At 42.3% G+C, this 15,437-nt stretch overlaps 1 protein-coding gene across 2 annotated transcripts in view; it reads left to right on the top strand.

Moving 5' to 3' along the window:
* REPS2 (RALBP1 associated Eps domain containing 2) overlaps positions 1-15,437 on the top strand; it is a 97,778-nt gene that overhangs the window by 74,582 nt on the left and 7,759 nt on the right. For both annotated transcript variants that reach the window (XM_086464470.1, XM_086464411.1), the window contains exon 14: positions 4,119-4,183. In XM_086464470.1, the coding sequence (XP_086320596.1) occupies positions 4,119-4,183 (65 nt within the window). The remainder of the gene's footprint in view (positions 1-4,118; positions 4,184-15,437) is intronic.

Consider the following 15,437-nt stretch of genomic DNA (forward strand, 5'->3'; position numbering starts at 1 on the left):
GAAGGAAGACGGCTGCAAAGAATGGAGATGAAATAAATACCTGGCATGGAAATGTTTCAGGAAGTGTAGTTTTATATGCTGCTTTTTCAATATTAATTAGTTGTTAAAACCAACATGCATCCAGAAAATCAGTGTATTATGGTAGTTTTCTTCAATACTAAGAAACAAGAGGACAAGTGACTGTCATTGGATGAGAGAGGTGCAGCGTGTTGCTCTTACAGATTGGTCTAAAGGATCCCATGGTGCCAAATTTGTTCCACCCTGATTTTGACAACCTCCTCTGCTGCTGTGCCTGGTGAGCTAAAGACGTTCTTCCCATAGGTTTGACTGGACTATGATAATTTTATGTTTTCCCTTGGTCTCCTCTTCATAGATCAAATAAGTCAAGTAAAAGGAGCTATTTGGATGGTCACCATGATTGATATTTTTCACTGCCAGGGGTAATGAAAGTGCTGAGGGTTTGTGGAGTTTGCTAGGGAGGCTGAAAGCAGAGCGGTGTGGCCAGATAGGATGGCATGGCCTGTTCTCAGAGTGTGCACTTATAGCCTGCTGTTTGTTTTAAAATATTAATCTAGCTTCAGATTGGAAACCCTGGTTTTTAATCTAGTGTGGTGTCCTGTTGGTGCTATCAGACCTTTGTAATTGCCAAAATAGGGTAGTAAAATGGTCCTGGAAGCTTTCCATGCAGATAATATGCCATAAAGCGTAAACATGCTAAGTAAAGAGCCATGATGTTTCAACTGAAAGCCTTATCACTACCTTTGCGGGAGTAGCTAGTGCATGAAAATGCTATCATTTACAGGAATGCATGTGATATGGATACTGGATGTACTTAAGTCTTATTTTACTCATACCTGTATGGCCTTTCCACAGTGCTGTCCATGAGATTTGCTTTACGTGGCTCACCCTGGTTTGAATGAGAGCAAGCTGCTCTGTAACAAGGCAAACTGTGTGAGGCCCATCCCCTTCCCTTGGCTCCCTCTGCTTTTGTGCAGGGTGTGAAGACTTGTTTTCAAAGAGCAAAGGCGTGCAGCTTATCCAAGCTCTGAGGTGTGCACCTGGAAATACGACATTTGTCTGGTTGCTGCTCGGTCCCAGGGTACTTGCTTTCATTTTGGAAACAGGCCTCCCCCTCTAGTCTCAGAGCTAACATAGTGATGCAGTCTCCAACAGCAAGAGCTGATCTGTGCGGGGAAGTCTCCCAGGAAGGAAGGTATTCTGGAATAGCCTAATGGCACAAGTCACCTGCTGATACACGTAAAAACCTACGAATATCTGTTAATACCATCCTCTTTTAGGGTAGTTACACTAGAGAAGGCTGAAACATGCAGCATCTGTCAATTTTTTCTTCATTGTCCTGTGGGGAAAAAAAAGTGAGGTTTTTTTAGAAGTTGTTACGAGTCCTCAAAAGTCAACTAACTCTTGTCTAGCGGTTGTGCTCACATAAGCATGGTTTCCTTTTAACAACAGGCTGAAGATGTTCTGCAACAGCAGGAATTTTATAAATATTTCATGAGTAGCTTAACTTAGAATTTGCAGGATTAAAAAGAGGAAACTGGGTCAAATGCACATGGTGTAAGCATCTAACTTCTTTAATGCTAAATTCATATATGTTCTTTTTGAAAGCTGAAGAAGCATTTTTTGGGGGGTGAGGTTTTTTAGTGTGTGGGTTTTTTGTTTTGTTTTCTTTTTTTTTTTTTTTTAATATGTCCATCTTATGGAAAAATTATTTTTCCCTGTGGAATTTTGTGGGCCAAATCCCAGAAGACTTGTGGAGTTTCACAGTGTGTGTATCCGCTTTAGGAGATGCTTTTCCAGCAAGCCCAGTGCCTTTCTGCATAAAGACTGCACTGCTACTTTCCTAGGTGTATCACTGGTTTGTGAAGAATCAGGGAGTGAGGACAGTAAGTGCTGTATCCTCTAGACCTGAAGTTGAGGCGAGTCCTCAGTGGGTGCAGCTCTTGCAGTAAAGCTGTTGAGGGCCTGCCAAAGCATGAACCAGCAAATACAAAAGCGTTGGGTCTTGGAGGGAGCTGTGTATATGGGGAAGGGCGGAGGGAGCCACTGGGGCTGGTGCCTGCCTACAGCACCGATGGCCACCCCAGACCGACGTGCCCCTTCCAGGGACCCCCGTGCTTGTGGCAGCAGTGAACACCATAGCTTTGTGTTTGGGCTGCTGGGGGCTCATTAGGAAGTGTGCATGGTTTGTGCTCCCCCGTGACATTAGAGCTGTTTGGAGAGCAGAGATGGTACCCTCGCAGTGATGAGCACTGGCGGGAGGATGAGGTGCATGCGGGTGTTTTCCATGGAGCATTGCAGCACAGCTCTCACAAGGTTTCCTGAAGAGAAGCATATCATGTTTAAAGGTCCCTTCCAACCCAAACTATTCTATGATTCTGTTGAGCATAGTACTTGTCGGCTATTAGAGCGTGCAGCTGATGGACCTACAGAGCGCTGGTGTTTGAGTTAGATGGTGTTTTCAAATATTGTTATGAGCTGTAATTGCCAAAGCCGCTGCCAGTGCTCAGATAAATGAAGTCATAACCTGAAGTTCAGACTAAAGGAAAGGAAGGTTTCTTACTCCACTATTCATTTCTAAAGATCGGTTGCGCAGAAGAGATGCGGTATGTAATGATGACGTTGTGCTGGTATTGCAGTGGTCTTATAAACAGGACTAATTAAATGCAAGAGAAAGGATCCTAATGACCATGTTTTTTCAAATCTTTTACACCTGTAGGTGTGTTAGTGGCTCCCTTGCTTAACTTCAGTTGGATTTTAATTGTTCTACCTCTCTCTGGCATTGTGTGCAGTGATACTAGGCTTCATTTTGATTCAAGAGATGATGATACAGAAGAGGTAAAAAACCCCTATGTATTATAAGCTTCTTTGGAGCTGTATGTAGTCAGTATGACTGTTCTCAATGTTTTCACCCACACATTTTTACTCTAATGTCACAGTTGTCCTTAATGGTTAATATCTTTTGTCTTCGTATTTTAAACCATGTAGACATTTTTAGACTTGGTGTATAAAATATGTAAATGGCTAAGCTATAGCAAGGTTCATAATGGTCTTTGTGGCTTTTAAAAATATGGATGGAAATAAAAAGTGTATAAATGTAATTGCTTGCTTAGCATTATTGTGGTAAAAGGCATTTGTAAGTTTAATATTGTTGAGGTTTTTTGCTATACAAATAACCACCAGTGCAAGATGGACTGTCTGGTATCTTTTCCAGTGCAGGTGCTGAGCACGCAATGTGACATGAGCTTGGGGAGGGTAACCCACCTAAGGACTCCCACTGGCTCTGGTTGATGTCTCTGTGCGATCCTAGGCCTCCTCTCTGCAGCTGCCTTTGGAAGCCATCATCTGTCATGTAGTTTTGTCCCATGATGGGTTTTAGGTATTTTAAGGAAACTGAGAAATACAGTGGCTGGACTTCCATGACACTTACCCTCCCTTTGTGCTGGCTCAGACCAAAAGCTGACGTTGCATTATGGTAAAGGGGCCTGAACTAACTATTAGGATTTGCCTTCCCCCCCTTTCTTCTCCTCCTCCCTCCAAAGTACTCCCAATGAGTAATAACATGCAAATACAAAACATAAAGCCAAATAAATGGATTTCTTTTTGGTTCACTTAGGCTTTTGTCCTATTGATTCCATGGCAGATGTTTTCTTTTTAAGGCTGCACTCCATCACACAGTGTGTTTTATCTGGAGTGAAAGCTAATGTCTACATTGGACGCTAAAGCATCACTTTTTAAAAGGCAATAATGTAGAGTGAAGTCGCAAGGACAAGTAGATCCTGTTTCTGGGGTTCTTTAACTAGAATTGGATTGCTTTAGCTACAGCTTTTGTGGCTGACTGCCTTCCTTCTCTGCTTTTTATCATAACATTGTGGAGTTTTACAGCAATTAAATCACTACTCATTGACTACTTGTGAAGGTATTTCAAACAAGGTTTTGCTCAATAAAGATTGAGTTTGGTTTCTGTTATTAAAATGTTGAATAATGCCTTTTCAGTAGGAATTATCATGGAAAGTAACTCTGGTTTTATTTGGAATTAAATTGATGTGGTTTTGTTTGGTTGGGTTTTTTTTTAATCATCTTCTTTTCTCACTGTTCAGCTGTGAGGTCTGGCTGGCTGCCCCCACCACCGCCTGCGCTGCCCCCTCGACCTTCTGTATCTCAGGTATGGACAAAGGTTTAGCACTTTGCTGTGTGTTATTTGCCTATTTAACTGTTGCAGTGGTTAGCACAAGTTGGCTTGGACACGGCAGTTGTTCTTGCTTCTGGGTTAATGCAAAACTGCAGTTCCATACATGTCCTTCTTTGTTGGTCTGTCTAGCCGGTGATTGCAGTGTCAAAGTACAGACTAATTAAATCTCTTTGTAGTGGAGCTGACATGCACCCACTAGACAAAACTGTAAATTAAAGGCTAGTAAGGCTAGTCAACTAATAAGTTTCATGCCTGAAAGGCATGGGCTTGATACCTGCTATTTGCTTCTCAAGCTTCAAATGCTCAGAGGGCATCTGCTAAGGGAGCCACAGCATGCAAAAGTGTATTTCACCCATGGGTTTAAAAAATTATGCTGAAAGGAAGCAAATGCCATGTCAGTTATGTTGTTAAGTTTCAAACCATTAGTGCTGTGCTTTTGTTTTGCTTTTTGGATGCGTTTTTGTTTGTTTGTTTTTAGAGCATCGCACAAGCACAGCACAATGCAAATTGACTAAATCGTGCGTATCTACATCCAGGTACTTCTTCATGTTTTAGGAAATGATAGAGGATCGTCATCTTTTTCTTTTTATGTTGTTGGCTCTGTTAAGTCTTAGGCAGCAGTATGCTTCTGATATTACTCCTTTAGGTGAAAAGTATAATAGAAAACAAGTCCACAGGGTAGCTAACAGCCCATTACCAGTATAAAAACTTGGTGAAAGTTCTTCCTTGTGCCAGCAACAGTCCTCATTTGAGTTTTGGATCTACTCTTAAGAGTCTGCTGTTGAACACCTCCTGCTGCACAGTGCTTATGACAGAAATGATAAAAGGCTTGTTGCCACCCCCAGCTCCACCAGCAGCCTGTTGCTCTCTTTCTCTCCCCAGCCCTTTTTAGCATCTGAGTGCAGCAACTTTCTGCCAGGAGGACTGTAGCACATTCTGGTTTGAGCTTGCCTGCTTCCCCTGAGTCAGTAGGGCATTAGCCATACAGCTAACACCACATGCTCTTTAGTGCACACTTCCCATTGTGTAAGTGTCCCTGGAGAGCAGTGTTTCCCTCTGGCTTCCCTCGTCCTGTGGCACAGGTCCCTGCCTCCCTGCGGCCCTCCTGCCGCTGCTGAGGCTTGCTTGCCACAGCGCACCGACTCCGTGCAGTGCAAGCCCTCTCACTGCCATCAGGAAAAGCAGTAAGTATAACAAATCCTGTTCTTGGGGAAAAAGCCCATTGTTTTCAACGCTAATTTTTCATTTTCTTGTCCTATGGTAGATTTGTGTTTCCTTAGCAGAAGAGATGTTAATTTATTTATGCATGTCCATCAGCTTCCTTACCACATCACAAATGCTGAACCAACTGCTCATCCTACACTGGGCCGTGCAGAATATGGGGTTGTTCTAAAATGATAAACATGGGAGTCTCATGTGAAATTCTTGATCCAGTCCTCTCCAATACAAAAGTCTGCTTTCTGGAAAAAAAAAAAAAAAGCGGCTTCTGTATCTACTCAGTAATTAATATATAGCTGATGCTTTACTTACATGCATCACTTACATTTACTTAATTTATTTCTGATGATTTTTAAAGATATTTAATCAAATATCTCATAAAATAATTTTGTTCTGACATCCATGTCAGATGACGAACTGTACATAAAACCTGTCCTTGAAAACATAATAAACTTCACGCTTGTCACATTGTTTATTTTCTCTCCAAGAGTGCCTTTCTGTGATAAAGGTAACAGACAGGGAAGTATGTGTGACGGGGTCATAATTCAGCTGAGCTGAACCTCACGAATACCATGTAAGCAATAGTAATCATATGGATTACAGTAGTCCAGTGGGGCCCGTGACTTAAAGAGCATGAAAAAGTTAGACAGGGATCTGCTTTCAAAACTGAGGCAGGAGCAAGAACTGAAGAAAAGGCATGATGCTGAAGTGACACATTCAGCATTTTCCTGTTTCAAGATTTACCAAACTCTTCTTAAATTTCTGTTTCAACTTATTTTTCAACAATGTTATTGAAAATCCTTTTTTATTGCTGCAACATTTTGCTATGTGCCTGCAGTTAAGCACTGTGAATGACAAATATAGCTTGGAAATGAAGCGAACCCCACGTATTTCAGGTGGCTGTGCACCATGTAAGTATGCTCGTGGTGTGATTATTTTGGCTCAGCTTTGGAAATCAGTTGATGGAGGAGGAGAGGGAAATAATTTCTTCTGAGGACTACAGTTTTCTCTGGATGGCTGAGAAGCAGCCTGGACCAGTTGGCTCATTAGAGTGAGATTAAAGGACTCATGGGATGTAAAGGCCAAAGTGCATAAAAGACGTACCGCGGGTAGATATTACGTTTCAGTGGAGCAGAAGTCCTCCTGTGAGCTTAATCAATAGCAATATAGAAATGGCATCTTGACTTTGGTCCTGGGTTGCTGCTGGTTTTTGTAGCATTTGCTTCAGCCTTTAGGAAAACATTATTTTTCCTGTCAGAACCTCCAAGGTAATCAAGCTCGCTAAGTTACTGAAACACTGATTATTCAGAGCATGCCAAATGACTCTAGTCATATCACAAACTTACTGAATTACGTCCGCGTCCAATTCTGCCTCCATAGTGCAGTCAGCTGAATAACAAGGGAGAAGGATGGGATCGCTGGGTGAGCATAGCATGAAGGAAAACTTAGAGCTAATGCTGCTGTGGCCTTGGCTCCAGCGCTCAGTGGATGCACAGGCTTACTGTGGGAGGCTCAAGTCTTGGGGTCCTGCAAGGACTTGGCTGGTTTATGGGGAAACAGCCGCAGGGCTGGCGCCTCTGCTCTGGGTTGCTGCTGCCAGCCCGTGCCATTCAACGCCTCTGGTAGGTAGACACCTTACAGGCGTGGCTGCATCTCTTCTTACCTCTGTGACAGATTTTAGAGTTGGTGGATTCACTGTGTGTTGCTTGCTTGCTTGCCTCTAAAGGCTAGGGTGGCTCCATCTCCTCGGGATTTTTCTCCATTGCCAAAGTCAGTGTTGTATTGACTTTGTATCAGTCCCCAAAGTGTACCTGAGTTTTCCTTGGAGATTTCACCCGACTTTTCTCTGATCTCTTTCATCTGAGGTCCCTATGGTGACTGTAAATAAATTTATTAAAGATAGACAAAAGGCAAGTTTACATAATTGGATACACCATTATCTCAAATTTATGATCTTTTAACCCAAATTCCAGCCCGTATCTGTCTGTGCCACAAGCCATTTTTCCTCATAATAAGTTATTTTGAAGTGTTTTACTGGTGTGTCTGTGTGTAACTTCACTGACACCTTCTGTAATCCCTAGTAGCACATCTCACACTTAGAAAGTTGGCAGTAGCTGCTTGGATTTAAGACTAATTTTATCTGTATCAGTTTCCCTATTTCTTCAGACCATAAGTATTTTATATGCTGCAAGCTATTGTACAGACTTAGGACACTGGCAATGCCTTACCTCTCTTACTCACTTCCTGTGACATGCTATAGTTACGGCTTTTCCACTCTTTTTTTAAAAATTTTTTTTTTGAGGGTTTTTAAGATTTTATACGTTTTTTTGTGTCATCCTCACTGTCATCCCCCTCCCACGAGTGATGATATATAGAACAGATAACCTGTAGCTTGTTGAAATACCTACTGTGGTTTTTTTCTGGGCTTGTAGAGGACTGGGCTCAGGTAATTTTCCTGATCCCATGTTCCTAACTTAATGGTAAACTTAAGTCATCAAGGAGAAATGCCATAAAGGTGGCCCCAGAACGTTTCTCCAGACCCATAGAAAATTTTTGTAACTTGGAGGTTGTAAGACTCATGGCAGGAATGCAATAGCTATGTAGCTGATTTGCAGTGACACAGATTTCAGACAGAAAATAACTTTGGGTGCTCATGAATAACGCTCCACTGGAACCAAACACGTGTATGCCCATCTCAATAAGCCTCTGTTGTGTTTTGTTGGGTTTTTTTTTTTAATGGAAGACAAAATAGTACTTTATTACTGTTGGCTTTTAAGCCTACAGAAGTCATTTACCACAGCTGCTTACTGTAGGAGATTTAGTAACATGTTTATGTTAACAGGAATTACGGATGAACATTGAAGAGGAAATACAACTTTAGGATTTTGTCCAATATCAGCTCACTATCTGCAACATTGCCCAGTTAGATCAACATTCCTTTATTTAAGTTACTCTATTTCAGTACCTTCCTGTCCAGTAATGAAGGCGTATCTTCAATCCTGCCTGTGCTGCGTAAGGGGATTTGAAAACAGTGGGACTGGAAGAAAACCCTGTATATCTTGGCTGAAAAAACCTGATGTCTCTTTTCCCAGAGTCTAAATTTTAGGCCTGTTTGTTTTGTAATTTCATACTGGTTTGTGCTGGACTTTTATTTCTGAAGATCGTGGGACCTGGTTTGCCCGCTGGTTCCATGCTGGCAGATTTGACAGGCAGTGAAAAAATTATGGGCAAAAGCAAAGTGTTAAAAGTGAAGTGGAGTAGGTAGGCAGCTGTTAACATTATCAAATTAAAGTATTCTGAATGCAGTGCAGCTCTGAAGATTAAAATCTCACTGTGTTATATGAGCTCAGAATTAGGCTGTCAGTTTAGTGGCCATCGTTACCGTTAGATGTTATTGATTTAGTGAAATCATGGAAACAAAGTGCTGTGAGGGATGATGGGTGGGTTACCCTGCCCAGTCACAGGCACCTGGTGGTGTTGGAAAGTGAAGGTGTTACTCTTTTAACATATTTAATGTTCCACTCTCCAAATGTTACTTGGTATTTCATAGTTCCTTGAAGCTTTTTGGCCATGCATCATCCAGAATTACAAGTAAAAACTGGGACCCAGTTCAAGAAGTTGTCTTTACTGACATGCCCTCCAAGTTCTGCCGAATCCACAGAGAGCCACCAGCATGGGGTACACTCAGGCTGGGTCTGTAACCATCAGTTACACCTGCCCACGCTGATCTGCGGATCTGCGTCGCAGAGGCCAAGAGGTGGGGAGGGGCTTCCGTCTGTCCTGCTGAGAGACCTCTCAGCCGGCTAAGCGGGATGGCCATGTGCAGGCTGTGTGCTAGGAGCTGTTCCAGGGGTCCCCCCACTGCCAATGTCTTTGGGTAAACCCAAGATACATGGAGGATGAGGTAGGGTTTGCTTGCCTGTGTTACGACGTTATTTGGAGAAAATATTCAGCCAACTGAGGTGTTGCCTTACCGTTTAAAATTACGTGAGGCAGGACACCTGGAGTTTTACAGGAAGGAACTTTTTTGTTATAGAAATACTACCAGAAAAAAAAGTGAAGATTTTACTTTTGGTAGCATGCTTTTTGTACACGTGATGGTATTCTGCTGGGCAACCATTTTATATTAAACCAAAGGAATACTTTTTTAGCTTGCATTTACAACCACTGTGCAAGAAGAGGCTGGGTTTTTTGATCATCTCCATGGTTTTCGCTGCAGAATAACATATGTTGTATAATCAGTGCAATAGGTGCGGAAGAAGCCTGTAACTGTAATAAAACTGAAAGTCTTCTATAACATGAAAGTTTTTACCATCTGTCACTTTATTATAATACAAGTGGATTATGTTCCTCTCATGAAAATTGTATATTAAATCTAAAACAGCCAGACAAAATAAATTATGCTTTAAGAAGTGGTGGAAAGTAGCACAGTTAAAATCGAATTTGGGGAGTAGTTGATGGATGCCATAAAATTCTTTCTAAAGAGGTTTCTGGGAGAATAGAAGGCAGGGAGTATCTTAATTAAAATGTGTTGTAATAAATTTTGAATTTAGCTTCACATTTATCGTAAAAACAACAACAAAAAAAGCTAAGAATCCGATGCCTATATCTCTAGTGGAATGCACATACTCCTTTCTAGCTTACGTTAATCTGGTTTTGTGGAAGTGGAGTATTAAAACAGATTGTTAATGCTTCCATCTGTGTCCTATTCTTTCCTTGCGAATGGGCTGAACATTGCAGCAATTTGTTTGTATTTACTGCCTTTTTCCTCAACCTTATCACCAGCCCTCAGATAGCTCCGGGAAATAAAAAGCTTATCAAAACTTCAGGGCTGCACAGCACTGAGAAAGCAGGCAGCACACTAAGACCCTGGCAGCTTGTTGCATTTGCATCCCTATGGGTTTTCTTTCTGTCTTACCATTTTCAGTTTCTGTAACAAGCAATAAAAAGAATTGATGATTCAGTGTGGGATGCACAAAACTCACAGAAACTGGAATTGAGACATCTTGACTTCTTAGAAATGGGCATTAAGCGCAAAAATATGAATGTTTAGAAAGGAGCAAAATACCTCTTAAATGAAGTTGTGTAGAGAAGATAGAAGATTGCAATGGGTACATAACTGAGCATTAAGCATATTTAGTATCCTACTTTTTCTTACAGATAAGCTGTTCTCAATACTCTTTTTTTTTGCAAAGCTAAGCAGTGGCACTATATAGGTAAGGATTATGGGCTATTCCAGTGACTGCACAGAGATGACTTAATTTCTGTAAGTAGTGCCATTAACTACAATGAGACTATTTCTATGTGTAAACTTAGCCTGGAGCATAAGCGTGGGTGAGATTGAATTGTGGGAAGGATTGGAATATATATTTCACCTCTTGCAAAAAGACTCTTGGGTAACAAATGTGAAAGCTTGGTGTAGACCTTCTGTTCTGGAAGATCAGTTATGGATTGTCTTGAAAAGTGGGTGTGAAATCTACATATAATCCAGCATTGCAAAGCAAAAGAACTGGAAATGTAAGCGAAGAATCAGTTGTTAAGGTAATATGTTCTCTTACAGCTACGAAAATCTTTCATCTGAGTCTTTCAAAGCCCTTAGTGCTTAAGGGAGCGTTACATATTCTTTTAGAAAGGTGGCTGTTAAGTATTGTCACATGGAGCAGTCAGGAGATTATGAATGGCTGGTCAAGGATCATGCGATGAAATAATAAGCATTTGCGATTCCTAATGCTGTCCTTAACAATGAGGAATTATCTATCCTAATGCTCAATATTGGCAGTTGGCCACAGGTTGGTCTCTGGCCGTGGCTGTTGTACAGAAACTTTGTTGGCCAGTTTTATCTTCTGCCTGAAAGAATGAGGAGGGTATGGCTGTTCCTAGAAAATACGAGACTGCACTGGGGAAGAAGGAGATACTGCCTGTTAGTAACTAGACTTTGGTCTTTGCAAAGAGAAGCTCTTCAGGAGATTTGGAGTAGGACACTGTCTTCTTCTTTTCTGTGATCACTTACTCTTCTTCCCAAAATCAAGATACTTTTAGGCCTGATCTGCAAACTCTCTTTTGCACTGCTGGTAGTGCACATGGGCAAGATATTCTTTGCCCAACTACTGTAACCATGGATGTGGACCCAGCCATACCAGCCAGCACAGCAGCAGTTCCTATGTCAGTAGCTTAGTCCGTTCTGTGGACGTGAGTGGGACGCACCCATTGAAGCACTTCTACGTTATTATTGCTGAATTTTCCTTTGGAAGACCATATTGCATAATGTGTAATCCTTCAGTTTTATAAACCAGTGGTGAAGAAGTTTAAACCCTAATATAATGGTGAGAGCTTTCCAAGATGTGGGAAAACTTTAAGACATTTATTGCTGAGATAAAGGGAGGCAGTTTGTTGCTGTGTTTCTGCATGAGAAATGGGTTGCTGTTGCAGTTTAACCCCAAGGTGTTCAGCCATCTCCAGGAAAGCAGGGCTCCATCACACATAACGGTGACTTGGGAGGACAAATACCATCACTCTGAATGTCCCCCGCTTCCTCCTCCTTCCCCCAGCTTTATATGCTGAGCATGACGTCATATGGTGTGGGATATCCCTTTGGTCAGGCGGGGTCAGCTGTCCTGGCTGTGCACCCCCAGCCTGCTCACTGGTGGGGTGGTGTGAGAAGCAGAAAAGCCTTGACCCTGTGTAAGCCCTGCTCAGCAGTAACGAAAATACCCCTTTGTTATGAACACTGTTTTCAGCACAAATCCAAACATAGCCCCATACCAGCTACCATGAAAAAAATTAACTCTACTCCAGACAAAACCAGCACAGTTGCCCAAAGACTATACTAAGCATGATACAATAACAATGAAGGACTAAGGGGAGCCCACCTCAGCTGCATCTGATGGATCACCTTTTCCTTATGCATCTCTATAGGAGCTTGGGCTGGAGTGTCCTTGAGCCAGTCTCACTCTGCCTATGACCAGAAGGCTACAGGGACTGGCTTTCACCCCACATCCAAATCTGTGACGGGAAGGAAATCTGTGAAGATTCTCTTTGCCAAAAGAAAAAACAGGAGTTACTTTTCCTTTAAAATTTATGTGGGGCCAATGCGGGAAGACATCAGCTTGGAAATGTGTTTGTAGAGCCTCTCAGGCCCTGGCTAGAGGACTTTGTTGGGTTAGCTGAATCAGCAAACCTTCTTTGCGTTGATGCGCATGTCAGTTAACAAAAGATTTTTGCTTGTGTTAAATGCTGTCGGTCCCTGAACAAAATCCCCTGCAACAGCATACTGATTTTTTTTTTTTTTTATTTTTATTATTTTTTTTTTTATGCTTGGGAACTCCTGTCAGAGGCACGTTGCTCTGAGGAGTGCAGATCTTTCTTTCATAGAGGAGAACTTGTAGTTCTGATGGCACATCATTAATGTGTAGATCTGGCTTACCGTGCCCAGTCCGGCTGTCTGCCCACCCTGTGGAGCAGGCTCAGTCTGCAGGCTCGGAATAATGCAGGCAGCTATTTTTTTGGCAATCTCTAAGCAAAGCACTCAGAAATGCCTCTCCCTTATGCCACTAGGTGGCACTTTAGGGACATGGCAGTCACTTGGTTTTATTCATTATGCATGAGCTGTATCATCAGAACTAGTTTGTTGTTCGTTGTTCCCCCCCCCCCCCCCCCCCGTCAAATGTAACTATTTATTTTTACCACCTGCCCGCTCTAGCCAGCCCCCACCCGACTGGCCGCTGGTCTTTGCCATCCTGGCGTCCTGGCAGCGGGGAGGAGAGGCCAGCCCAGTGGGTACCAGGGCCCTGCAGCACACAGCTGTTATGCTGACAGCCACATCACAGCACTCGGCTAGTAAAAAATGTCTCTTGCATCAGTAGGAGCTGTGATATCGAACTGTTGGAAATTTTGAAATCTTACCCTTTTTGGCATCAGCACTCCAATTCATATTTGCTTCCACCTGAACACAAAGTTTACACTTTTTTTTCCCTTTTCAGTTCCCTTCAGTTTTAAAAGAGTATTTTCCTGCAATGAGACCATTAAAAAAAAAAAGGGGTGGGGGGGAGTGTTTCTACAAAAGTTTGGGTGTTGTGTCCCCCTCCCAGGTCCTTTATCTTACTGTGTTTTCACTTTTCCTGTGTATTTGCAATTGACATTGCAGAGTACCTGTGTGTTTAGTTACTTCTACACTCTTCGAAAACGTTGGTTCTTGAAAAGCTGCATTTTATCTATACATAAATAACGTTGGGTTTGTCACCTTATCTTTTCGTTCTGTGGAATAAGTTAATATTTCCTTTCTTTTGATGCAAGGTTTACTGTAGACTCCGGCAAGAGTGTGAGCACCAGAAACTGCCCGCCTGGCCAGGTTAGGGGAGTCTGTAGTGCTCCCTGCACAAGAAGGGTCATAAGCGCCGGCTCTCCTTTACCTCTGTCATTGCCCTGTATTGTGCAGCAAAGCTATACCATGAGGACTTTATGGTATATGAATTATGTGGCTGTCTGAAAGATTGTGTTTACTCTTGCTGTCCCTAAGTGAATGGTTTGTCAAAGTGATGTGGTTTGGGCCTAAATTTATCGTATATCTCTGTGGGGTATTTGATCTTCACTATTCCCGAATCATTCATGAAAGCCTCATGGACTTTGGCAGGCTACTGTTACCAGTGCTTAGAGCCTTCATTTCTTTCAAATGTGTAAAACGTGGTTGTAGAAATCAGGGAGGTCATGGGCTATTCAACTTGCTGATAAAGAAGTGCTCTGTTGCATTAAATGGACTTTTAGAGATTTTTGATTTTTGTAGACAGAAAAAAAAAATGCTTTTTCTATTTCAGTCTCCTGTTTGTACCAGAAATCTACAGTTACAGAAGAAGCACTTCGACCCATGAAAAGCTCTCCAGAATTCAAATGTTATTATCCAAGAGTTACTAAAATCCAAATATTTAAGATATCAGTATTCAAATACTGAAAAATTACAAGGTGAATTGCTTTTTTTAACCATCAGATAACACTACAGATGTAGCATGCTTAGAAGAGGGGGAGAGAGAAATCTTGCTGGCCAAAACACCTTTTCCTTCTCTCCTGAGGAATTTCACATGCATTTTAAAAAAAGATCCCAAATCTCCCTCCTTTGTGCGTGTGTTTGACACCATAGAGTTGGAGAACAGCAGCAACCTGACACAACCACATTTCCCCTGCACCTTTCTGTATAGCTCGTACTGTCTCTGGAAGAAATGGAAGTGGTACGAGAAAGTTCCTCCTTTTTAAATATAGCAAATTCTGTACTTTCTGTCATTTTTGTTTGACTTATAGTTGAGCACTGGGAAACTTGTGACTGCTGTAGAGCTTGTTGGACCTATGCAGGAACAACAGCGGATTAGGTTCTTCAGTGTGTGACAGGTTATTGTTGTTGTTACTGTTATTATGGCTAAAATCCTGGCCCCTTAAAAGGTTTGAGGTTTGCCCTGTACTTGGTTTTAAATGCAAGGTTTCACCTGTGTAGAAATGAGCCTCTTCTGAGGAGGGAGCGGGATGGCAGGTTGCCTCTCCTGCCTGGGGCTGTTGTCAGCATGGCTCCAACTTGGCAGAAGCTGGGAAAGAAAAGAAGAGGCAGTTTGCCAGTGCCAAGTGCCCTCAGCTTCCCGCTCCTGCCTGCCTTCCCTGTCTTGCAGAGACAGCCTGTGCTTTCTGGACAGAAAACAGACGCACCATGTTTATACCGTGTTTGCTGCTGCATGCCCGGGGACAAGGCAGCTCCAAACCTTGCCGCCCTCCCTTAGCTGATGTGCTGTGCCCTGTCTTGGTGAAGCAAATTGAAAGATGTGGGAAGATTTCGGGAGAGGCAAAGCAAGGGATTAACCCTCTGTTTTAATTTGCTGCTTGGTCAGATATGCTGGGGGGGAGGGTGTTTTGCTTAGCCGAAGTGTAGACCTGTGTGGTGAGTGTTTGGCTTGGTTTCTGTTGGAAACGTGAGAAGGGAGGAGGAAAGATTTATTTGACTTTTTTTATGGCTTGTGTTTTCAGTAACTTTACT

The sequence above is a fragment of the Leptosomus discolor genome, chromosome 1 (genome assembly GCF_034619465.1).
Source record: "Leptosomus discolor isolate bLepDis1 chromosome 1, bLepDis1.hap2, whole genome shotgun sequence".
In the NCBI taxonomy this organism is placed as follows: Eukaryota; Metazoa; Chordata; class Aves; order Leptosomiformes; family Leptosomidae; genus Leptosomus; species Leptosomus discolor.